Here is a 12,129-nt window from a genome sequence, read left to right as displayed (position 1 = left end):
TGAAGACTTGTGACAACAGAATCCTCAGATCCTCGTTTTTCTCATGCTGAATTAATTCCTTGCTGTAGCCTTCGGTCTCCACGTATTTTGGGAATTGATCCCAAGATCACAGGAGACCCAGATGGGCGGCAAAACTTACTTTTACATTCAAACTCGGAAATTCCTAACCATTTTAAATAGCAGCTCTTCCATATTCCTTTTAACATATTCCAAAACTTTTTCTCAAACTCATTATTAATTGTGTCATCGTTTTGTTATGTAGACACCGTGTTGAATGCTGCAGCCATAGTAGCATCGTCAAATGTTAAACACAAAATCAGCACCAGCATCGTCAAATATCTATAAATAACAGCATATGCAAGAGTCATCTTGTCAGCAGAACTACAACTTCCATTGCAGAACATCAGAACAACTTCCATTACACTTTCTACAGCCTCGACGTCTTTAGTTAGACCGAATCGGAAACGCAGTCTGCAGAATCGCCAATCTCACTGGAGATTCTGTATCACAAGCTCTACTGCCAAAACATTTGCAGTGTGGACTAGAGAGTTCTCTACCCCAACCTTCACACTCTCATCAGCTTCTCACTTACATGTCATCTCTAGTCTCCTTACCCAGTTCTCCATCCAACACCATATCCAGAGCTGGAAGTCAAGCTCCAGCAGACGAACAACAATGGAATAACAGCGGATCCAACATATTCTGCAGCATAAGCATCTCAAATCCATAGCCAGCTTTATTCTTTTCAATATTTTTCTTCAGGCTTTTCCGCACTGTGGAGGAACGTCCTATGCGCACAGGTCATATTTTCCGTCGTGTAAAACAAATAAATTCGACCATGTACTGTACTCACCAGGCTGTTAGCACTGCGTTCATTCTTGCCGTTGAAACATCAGTCTGACGTGGCATGCGACTGATGCTTGTGGAATTTTAGACGGATTTTTACACTGAAGTGTAATTGCCATACGATTAATATTATACATTGAAAATGAAGCTATGATTCTTCTAATTCCGTTACGATATCAGACCTTTATGATAATAACATCTTTTTCGTTACACAAACGTACGTTTTTATTTTCAACTTTGTTGTGTTTACAATCCATGTCACCAATCAGAAGCAGACTTTGCTGCTGCCGACCCTCCTCAGACGGAAGCCAGAACATAATAAACCAAAATTTTGAGTGTATAGCTCAAAATACTTACTTGAAAGTGCTTACAACAGAATTTACTCTCATGAATCTCATTTCCGCATTTATCAACGTGTAGCCGTACCAGTCAGAGAAGAGCAAACATGGCAGCAATATCTATTAGTCTCTAATTTTATTTTGGATCCAGAGACGCAGGAAGCCTACGCTGGTGTACACCGCCTGCGGGTACTCGCAGTTCTCGTCCCACCAGGACGCGATGCCGACCTGCACGCTCCCGAACACCAGCGGACTCCCGGAGTCACCGTTGCAGGGGCTCTTGTTGATGGCACCTGCACACATCATACTCTCGGTGACAGGATTGTAATCGGCAAATATGTCCTTGCAGATCGATGTTTTGCCAACGGAGAGGTCCACTTTCTGCAACTGTTCAGGTCGGTTGCCGTCGCCGTCCAAGCCCCAGCCGACGACAGTAACAGGGAGGCCTGAGGGGGCCTCGTATCCGAATTTAGAAGGCAGGTTGACGATCTGGATGTTCGGTCCCATCGGGAACGGTTCAGAAGGCTGTGAACAACATGATACGTTACTCACAAGGATTAGGATCTATCTAAAATTCACTGACTGAAATGGGAAGTGCCACACTATGAACGCACTGACAAATGCTACGAAAGTAATACTACTGTATTACATGCATGTGGGATATGTTATTAAAATTCCATTCTTACACGAACTTATTTTCAGTACTTTTAGAGAAGAAAAATGCCTTTCCTACTGATGAACAGTGGTGTGGTTAGATAATGGCTAAAGAGTATGTGCAACTGAAACTTTTCAATTGGAAATGGCACCAAAGGATGTCCAGAGACCGTGAACGTGAAGCTTATTGACATGCTTCGGAGTTTGAGAAAAGTTGAATCATTGACATGAGTAGCATAGGAGCATTCTACCGAGAGACTGCACACAAAATTGACTTTAATAGAATCGCTGCTAACATAATGATGATGACGAGATGGAGGTAACAAGAAAAAGCCCTGTCCTTCTAGAAGAACTACACTACAATACCTTAGTATTGTTGGGCTGAGAATGAACTCGGAAAGATCGATTTTGGTTCCGCAGCAGCTGTAAAATACACTCATGCTCGTAAATTAAGGATAATTGCAGAATGTGGTGCCACACTACGTGGCACTACACAAAACTGGTGCAAATAGTATAGGCGCACAGGGAACACACACGACACAGATCTCTAAGTCCACGGTATTGGTGATAAGTTGAGAAAACCATCCCGAAACACATGTGCTACAAAACGCCACTGTTTCCTGCGCTTGTACCCCGACATCAATATGGAATATGATCACCGTGTACACGTACACAGGCCGCACAACAGGTTGGCATACTCTGGATCAGGTGGTCGAGCAGCTGTTGGGGTATAGCCTCCCATTCTTGCACCAGGGCCTGTCGGAGCTCCTGAAGTGTCCTAGAGGTTTGAAGACGTGCAGCGATAAGTCGACCAAGAGCATCCCAGACGTGCTCGATGGGGTTTAGGTCTGGAGAACAGGCAGGACATTCCGTTCACCTGATATGTTTCAAGGTACTCCTCCACGATGGCAGCTCTGTGGGGCCGTGCGTTATCATCCATCAGGAGGAAGATGGGACCCACTGCACCCCTGAAAAGGCGGAAATACTGATGCAAAATGACGTCCCAATACACCTGACCTGTTACAGTTCCTCTGCCAAAGACATGCAGGGGTGTACGTGCACCCCACACCATCAAACCACGACCTCCATACAGCTCCCTTTCAAGGACATTAAGGGGCTGGTATCTGATACCTCGTTCATGCCAGATGAAAACCCGGCGATAATCACTGTTCAGATTATACCTGGAGTCGTCCGTGAACATAACCGGAAACCACTGTTGGAATGACCATGTACTGTGTTCTTGACACCAGGCTTTACGGGCTCTCCTGTGACCAGGGGTCAGTGGAATGCACCTTGCAGGTCTCCGGGTGAATAAACCAAGTCTGTTCAGTCGTCTGTAGACTGCGTGTCTGGAGACAACTGTTCCAGTGGCTGCGGTAAGGTCCCAAGCAAGGCTACCTGCAGTACTCCGTGGCCGTCTGCGGGCAGTGATGGTGCGTTATCGGTTTTCTTGTGGTGTTTTACACTGTAGACGTCCTGTACTGTAGCGCCTGGACACGTTTCCATTCTGCTGGAATCGTTGCCATAATCTTGAGATCACATTTTGTGGCACACGGAGGGCCCGTGATACGACATGCTGTGTTTGACCAGCCTCCAGTCGCCCTAGTATTCTACCCCTCATAACGTCATCAGCATGTGTTCTTTGAGCCATTTTCAACACATGGTCACCAGTAGCACGTCTGAAAATGTCTGCACAATTATTCGCTGCAACGTTCTCTCTGCACCAACACAATGCGAATGTGGACTGCTGCTAGCGCCACCGTGCGACGACCACAGGTCAAATGCACCGCATGGTCATACCCCGAGATGATTTAATCTCACAAATCACCCACCAGAGCTTTGTTTCATCATGTATCAGCATTATCTTTAATTTATGAGCATGATTGTATATCAGAGCAAACGGAAATTTGTAATACATTATTAGTATATCTAAAACGTCCTTGTTACTTATCAAGAAAATGTAAGCTTTACTTGAATTGCATAAATTAGCACTTTGTTGAAAATGATCTGCAAGACCGAAATTGTTTATAAAAACAGTATTTCCACATTTGTAATAGTTATATATCAAAAGTACCTAAGCATACAAACACAAAACATACATGCAGACATTTATTCATAAATGATTTTCTATAGTTCATTAAAAAAAGATTATGTCAAATACTGTACTGCTCTTGTGCCGTGATTTGCGGCACATTTGTTTTTCTCATCACTGGCCAAACATATTCTACTTGATTTGTAGCGGAACACGCGAGAGGTCGCAAGCAGAACCAGCAATTGTAGTGAGCACTTAAACTTGCTGGCGTGAGGCAGAGGCGTTTAGAATCGGCCAGAAAAAGCGAAAACAGTTAGCAAGTTGGATCTCTAGAGTGACTGGCTGGAGATAAACCGGGAATGTTGTGGAGCAGCTAGGCAGATGGGCCGAGGGATGTATCAGGCTGGATGTGGTTGCTGCCATTATGGGGCATCATTCCAGCTGGAGCAGCATCCAGGGGATCCAGTGTAATGGGGAGTGGGGAAGTGCTTGCTAAGGACTGCTTTCTGCTACGCCAGTTGGAAGACAGTTTATTGTAATGGCTAGTGCTTTCTCATCAAGTAAACGGTCGTGCCAGTGCTGGCCAACCTAAGTACCCAAAGTTTCACTTTGCTGAAGCACAACTAGGTGGTTAGGCCTGGAATTGTAGAATAGTGCTCAGTTTGATTATGTTCTAGGCAGAATATTGCCTGTTAGTGCTGTTGATTTCTTTGCTCTTCTTATTACATGGGGTACATATGATTAATGTGTCTCTTTATCTTTGGTGTCTGTCTACTGTTGGCTTAAGATGTTGGCCCTGGTTGAGAGTATTGTGTGATTGGATATCCTTTTGTTCTTCCGTTGGTAAGAGTGTTTTTATTTCCGTATGTCAGTTCGTGCCCCCTTTGCTGTAAAGTTCTGATCTCAGTGGGTTTTAATATTGATATTAAGTACTGTGTATTTACCCGCCCGGCTAACCACGTGGTCTAACGCGCTGCTTCCGGAGCGGGAAGGCGTGCCGGTCCTCGGCACGAAGGATTAGTGTCGAGGTCCTGTGTGCCGGCCAGCCTGCGGACGGTTTTTAAGTCGATTTTCCATATGCTTCGGTGAATGCGGGCTGGTTCCCCTTATTCCGCCTCAGTTACACTATGCCGGCGATTGCTGCGCAGACGTTATCTCCACATACGCGTACACCATCATTACTCTACCACGCAAACATTTGGGGCTACACTCATCTCGTATGAGAGTACCCGGGAGCAGGGCCTGGGGGGAGGGGGGGTAGACTGGGGACCGAACTGCACAGTGAACCTGGGTTCGAGATGGGGCGGCGGTTGTGGGTGGACTGCTGTGGCCTATTGTGAGCTTGTGAGCCACTGAGGGCTACGGCGGGACGAAGCCTCTCCGTCGTTTCGAGGTCCCTGGTTCAATATACGCGGTATATTTGGTTGATGCTTTATTATTTTGTACACTTATCCATGCCCTTCTGTAATACTTATAATTCCAGTGGAGCAGGAGTTTTATACAGTACTAACTTAGTACCCACCGTTGCCCTAGTATGTATTTATTCCAGACCTGTTAGTCAACTTTCCCCTTCCCCCTCTCTTTGTGCAGGGCGAAATTCGCTAGATATAAAGGTAAATTTTGTGTACAAGTACATATGAAAAGTGTTAAATACGAGATTTTGAGAAAAGTAAGTAAAGTGATTTTGCAACACTGTGAGCTTTATTTTGGGGACCTGTGTGTTCATCCCTTCCTGACGCTCAGTCCGCGTTTCAGGTCCTTACATCCATCACGCGAGTTTCTGTTGTGTGTTACAAAATGGAACAGCGGAATTTAGAGCAACGTTATGCCACCAAGCTTCGTGTTAAAATTGCGGTATCCACGCTGTGACCTTTGAAAAGTTGTAATAGGCCTATGGGGAGCGTTCCTAGTCAATAGCACACCTTTTAGACTGCACAGATCATTTTTGGAAGGCCGAGTACACGTTGAAGATGAACCTCGTTCAGGAAGACCATCAGTTTCACAAGCCGACGTTAACATCGAATGTGTGCATCCTCTTGTGAGATCAGAACGACGTTTAACAATAATGATTGGTGACCTGTTAAACTTAACGCTACATCAAATTTTGACCGACATTTTGCACACGCGAGAGATTTGTGGGAAAATACTGCAGAAAAACTTAACAACTGAGCAGATGGACAATCGAAGAAATGTGTGAGTTGATCTTCTTGAGAGGACTGATGCAGGCGTGTAATCACAGGTGATTAATGGTGGATTTCTGCGTATGATCATGAGACAAAGCGGCAAAGTGTGGAGTGGCACACTGAGACATATCTTGGATTGAAAAATGCTCGCATGAGCAAATAAAGGATCAAAACAAAGCTGATATGGATTTTTGAATGTAGGGGTATCGTCCAAAAGCAATTTGCTCCTCCAGGATAAACTGTCAACCAAGTGTTTTACACAGTTGTCCATGAAAGCGTTGGGTAAAGGGTGAATTAAGTGAAACTTGGACATTGCAGGCAAGTGGATTGTGCATCCGCTTCTAGGCGCTTCAGTCTGGAACCGCGTGACCGCTACGGTCGCAGGTTCGAATCCTGCCTCGGGCATGGATGTGTGTGATGTCCTTAGGTTAGTTAGGTTTAAGTAGTTCTAAGTTCTAGGAGACTGATGACCACAGATGTTAAGTCCCATAGTGCTCAGAGCCATTTGAACCATTTTTTCGATCGTGCATCATGACAACTCCCCATCTCACACGACCACTTCCATCACGGAACTTACGATCTCAAAAGGCTTTCCTTTTTTTCCACCCCCCCCCCCCCCATCACTACTTATCTGATCTGAGGCGTTGAGGAAGGAAGAAAGATTGAGTTTAACGTTCCGTCGGCATCGAGGTCATTTGAAATTGTGCAGGATGGGAAAGGAAATCGGGTGTGCCCTTTCATAGGAGCCATCCCAGAATTGTACTGGAGCGATTTAGGGAAATCACGGAAAACCTAAATCTGGATGGCTGGACGCACGTCTAAATCGTTGCCCCCCCCATGTGAGTCCATTGTGCTAACCACTGAACCACTGCGCCATCTCGCTCAGTCTGTGCGCTTGCCACTATTTTCTTTCCCTGAAATTGAAATATGTGTTAATAGGACGTCATTTTAGTGCTCTGGAGTTCATTCAAAGGTGTGCTATTGACAAGGAATGCTCCCCATAGGCCTATTACAACTTTTCAAAGGTCACACGAGTGGATACCGCAATTTTAACACGAAAATTGATGGCATAACGTTTGTTAAAGGTCCTTTCAGTTGAAGCCTTTCACTGCTGCTACCAAGAGTGGAAAAAAGAACCCCACCAGTGTATACGTGTGAACAGTAATGTTGTCTGAAATAAATAAAAAATTTGGTAGATAAAATATCAGTCTCATCACTTTTCTCGCACACCTCATATGTATGAAATATATTTGACATGTGCATATGTGAGTAAAGCCACTGGCAAAAAGCTCATCCTAAATCCATGGAACTATTTCAGTGAAATTTGGTAGATTTATTAGTTAAAACCTAGGAAGATAGGGATAAGAACCATCAGTCTCCTAATGAGATGAGTCTGATGATATGGAGAGAGATAAGGGTGGATGAAGAGACTGAGACAGTGAGAGAGAAGGAAGTGATAGGTACAGACAGGAAGAGGAGCCGGCCGCGGTGGTCTAGCGGTTCTAGGCGCTCAGTCCGGCACCGGGGGACTGCTACGGTCGCAGGTTCGAATCCTGCCTCGGGCATGGATGTGTGTGCTGTCCTTAGGTTAGTTAGGTTTAAGTAGTTCTAAGTTCTAGGAGACTGATGACCACAGATGTTAAGTCCCATAGTGCTCAGAGCCATTTGAACCATTTTGAACCAGGAGGAGGAGGTGTAGGATGGACAGAGATGGGGAAGAGGGAAATGGGCAGAGAAAATGGAGAGGAGATGGACAGAGAAAGAACGGAGTAGGAGATGGACAGAGAGAGGCTTACAGATGGAGAGGGAGGAGGAAATAGAAAGGGAGGAAGAGCAGGCTGACTGAGAGAGAGGGTAGAGGAGGAGATGGACAGAGAAAGGAAAAGGAGGAGAGGAATAGGGAGAGAAGGAAGAAGAGGAGATGTACAGGGAGTGGGGAGTGGAAAAGATGGACAGAGAAAGTGGGTGGAGTTGTGACAGCTACCAGTGGAGGCAGTTGCAAAGTAATTGATGTTGCTATTCTCTCAAAACATTTCAGATGTAAGGTGAATACCAAGGACGAACATAGTGAAAGTTGTGAAGCAATTTTCACGGCACGAGTGGAGCGATGGAAGAAGAGGGAGTCAAAGCAATTTTTTCCAGATCACAGGAGTGGTGGTATAATGTACGACACACTAACTATCTAGGAGATGATGATTTTAAAGGATATAAAGCCGTAGAGGAACTCAAACCTTATGGCAATGAAATTCACATTAAAAAACAGGAGTGCATTGGCCACGTGCAGAAGCGCATGGGGGCTAGCTTGCGCAAACTAAAGCAGATATTAGGATCCCAGAAGCTTAGTGATCGTAAGACCTTTGGAGGAAGAGGAAGGTTCAAATGGATCTGAGCACTACGGGACTTAACATCAGAGGTCATCAGTCCCCTAGAACTTAGAACTACTTAAACCTAACTACCCTAAGGACATCACACACATCCATGCCCGAGGCAGGATTCGAGGAAGAGGAAGATTGACAGATGAAGCAACTGGTAAACTGCAGAGGTATTATGGGTGTGCAATTAGGCAAAATACAAGAAGAATTGAGCATATGAGGAGAGGAGTATGAGCATTATTTTATCATACTGCATCAACAAATGAGCACCCACAACATGCACTGTGCCCTACAGGTGATGACTCATGGTGTATGTACCAATCAGGACAGGAATATGCCCATAAAAACAGTTTGCCAAAAGCTTTAATTGATGTAATTAAGCCCACATTCAGAGATTTATCACAGCCAAGTTTATTGGAAAAGTGTTTACATGGGAAAACACAAAATTCAAATGAAAGTGTAAATAATTTAATTTGGATTAGGATTCCCAAAAGAGTGTTTGTACAAATAAAAATATTGCATTTCAGAGTGTACGATGCAGTGACAACATACAATGGAGGAAACATTATCAAATGTGATGTGCTGAAACGTTTAGGTTTCCAAACAGGACACAACACCATTTCCACAATGAGCCTAATTGATGAAGAAAGACTAAGAGGTGCAGGAAGAAGAGACAAAGGCCTACAACATGCAGCAAAATGGTTAAAAAGACCAGTGAAAAGGAAACTAACACTGGAAAAAGAAAAGGATGCTGATAATCCATCATATGGGGCAGGAATGTATAAAAAAAACTTTGGAAGCCATTTCCTGTAACTTTAAAATTTTCATCTTTGGTGAACATTTTCTCAAATGCTGCTAACAGTATACCAATGAAATTTATATTCAATATTTTTTTCTTCTTTTCCTTCATTTTTATAACAAATTGTAAAAAAATATTGTATAATTCAAGAGTTATAGAAGAAAAAGTGCAAAATTTTAGAGAAAAAGTACGCATCTGTTTAAAAAAATTGTAAAACAAAAACCAAGAAATATTTCTTAACATGGCATTATAAGCTTGTAGAGAAATATTCACTGAAGATGTAGTCCAAATTTCAGAGTAATATGTTTAATGGTTTTAGAAAAAATATTCCTTATATTTGCCAAAATTAACATGGAGGAGGTGGGTAGTTCCGGCTCCTCTTAATCGACAGTGTCAAGCCTCATCTTTTTTGATAAAGCGACTAGTGCACTAGATTTGATGGTCAATGTATAGACGAAACGTCAGCTTACCTGCACGACAGCGATGTCGTCGAGAGTGATGCTGTCGTAATTCTCGTGGTAAATGACTGTCGATATTCCGGAGACGACACCGCCGCTCTCTCCTACTGTCGATCCGGCCCGCAGCGACATCTTGCTGACGTCGTCATAGAAGCAGTGGCCGGCAGACATCGCCCACGTCGTGCTGATTGTGGAGCCGCCGCACTCTGACCAGGAACTCTATGGCGAGTACCCAGGGGTAATCTGTTACGACGGCAGGTTCGCCGTTCACGATGCGGCCGTGGCCCCTTCTACTCCAGGCTACCCTGGCTCCGGGGGCCGCGAAGCATGCTGCCATCAGGCATGCCACGATGAAAAGTGCTCGCAACATAGTGTCCATCGAGAGTGTCCTACTCGTGAAGAGGCTTCCTTTTATGCTGCCGATACGCTGCCCACACAAGCATGACCTTGAGCCTCTGAAGCAAACGGTTATTCTGGTTACGTTTTCGGCTACTATCAGTACATCGTTTAACGTCGAAACTAATAAATTTATTATCTCGATAACAGAGTTCTTTTACGTACAACTGTTCAATCCTAAATTATAACGACTTTTATTTAGTGATACTACTCGTAAAGAATTCCTAAACTACTCATCCGATAAGTATTATTGTACACTACTGGCCTTTAAAATTGCTACACCAAGAAGAAATGCAGATGATAAATGGGTAGTCATTGGACAAATATATTATACTAGAAATGACACGTGATCACATTTTCACGCAATTTAGGTGCCTTAGATCCTGAGAAATCAGTACCCAGAACAATCACCTCTGGCCGTAATAACGGCCTTGATACGCCTGGGCATTGAGTCAAACAGAGCGTGGATGGCGTGTACAGGTACATCTGCCCATGCAGGTTCAACACGATACCACAGTTCATCAAGAGTAGTGACTGGCGTATTGTGACGAGCCAGTTTCTCAGCCACTATTGACCAGACGTTTTCAATTGGTGAGAGATCTGGAGAATGTGCTGGCCAGGGCAGCAGCCGAACATTTTCTGTATCCAGAAAGACCCGTACAGGACCTTCAACATGGGGTCGTGCATTATCCTGCTGAAATGTAGGGTTTCGCAGGGATCGAATGAAGGGTAGAGCCACGGGTCATAACACATCTGAAATGTAACATCCACTGTTCGAAGTGCCGTCAATGCGAACAAGAGGTGACCGAGACGTGTAACCAATGGCACCCCATACCATCATGCCGGGTGATACGCCAGTACGGCGATGACGAATACACGCTTCATATGTACGTTCACCGCGATGTCGCCAAACACGGATGCGACCATCACGATGCTGTAAACAGAAACTGGATTCATCCGAAAAAAATGACGCCTCGCCATTCGTGCACCCAGGCTCGTCGTTGAGTACACTATCGCAGGCGCTCCTGTCAAGAGCATCAAGAGTAACCGCAGCCATGGTCTCCGAGCTGATAGTCTCTGCTGCTGCAAATGTCGTCGAACTGTTCGTGCAGATGGTTGTCGTCTTGCAAATGTCCCCATCTGTTGACTCAGGGATAGAGACGTGGGTGCACGATTCGTTACAGCCATGCGGATAAGAGGCCTGTCATCTCGACTGCTAGTGATACGAGGCCGTTGGGATCCATCACGGCGTTCCGTATTACCCTCCCGAACCCACTGATTCCAGTCATTGGATCTCGACCAACGCGAGCAGCAATGTCGCGATACGATAAACCGCAATTTCGACTGGCTACAATCAGACCTTTATCAAAGTCGGAAACGTGATGGTACGCATTTCTCCTCCTTACACGAGGCTTCAGAACAACGTTTCACCAGGCAACGCCGGTCAACTGCTGTTTGGGTATGAGAAATCGGTTGGAAATTTTCCTCATGTCAGCACGTTTTAGGTGTCACCACCGGCGCTAACCTTGTGTGAATGCTCTGAAAAACTAATCATTTGCATATCACAGCATATTCTTCCTGTCAGTTAAATTTCACGTCTGTAGCACGTCATCTTCGTGGTGTAGCAATTTTACTGGCCAGTAGTGTAACCTGAACCGAAGCAACTCCACGGACGATATTTTTCTGAGTTGGAAAATGTAATTACTATGCTAATAAGTGAAAGGAATAGTCTGCGCATTAACTATTGGTAAAGTCCAGACGCCATAGTGCAGAAGGACGCGCGGCAAACTATTTCGTTTCGGCCCTTAGCAGGTAAGAGCAATCAAAGTCGTGGCGACGGATCACGTAACAGCCGAATGGCGATACCATCCTGATGGCGTCGTGAATGCGTGGTGAAATACTACTATATCTGTATCGCGCTACCTGCTAGAGTACCCGAGAACTGTTCAAAATCATCGTATTTTTTCTTTATTGTTATTTCATCCCGTCCGCCCCATATGAGCAGAGGGTGGACTGTGAGCGGATACAGTTTACCGCTCTTCAGCCATATG

General features: G+C 44.8%; 1 protein-coding gene across 1 annotated transcript; it reads right to left on the bottom strand.

Annotated features, from left to right (window-relative positions):
* Window positions 1–1,307: 1,307 nt before the first annotated feature.
* LOC126101374 (trypsin delta-like) lies at window positions 1,308–9,814 on the bottom strand. Its single transcript, XM_049912041.1, has 2 exons — window positions 9,695–9,814; window positions 1,308–1,709 (listed from the first exon to the last, which is right to left on the bottom strand). Exons 1-2 carry the CDS (start codon window positions 9,812–9,814, stop codon window positions 1,308–1,310), a joined length of 522 nt encoding a protein of 173 aa, XP_049767998.1.
* Between the last annotated feature and the right edge of the window lie 2,315 nt (window positions 9,815–12,129).

The sequence above is a fragment of the Schistocerca cancellata genome, chromosome 9 (assembly GCF_023864275.1).
Source record: "Schistocerca cancellata isolate TAMUIC-IGC-003103 chromosome 9, iqSchCanc2.1, whole genome shotgun sequence".
Lineage (NCBI taxonomy): Eukaryota > Metazoa > Arthropoda > Insecta > Orthoptera > Acrididae > Schistocerca > Schistocerca cancellata.
Note: the sequence above shows the minus strand (reverse complement) of the source record. Positions and strands in the feature narration are given on the sequence as shown.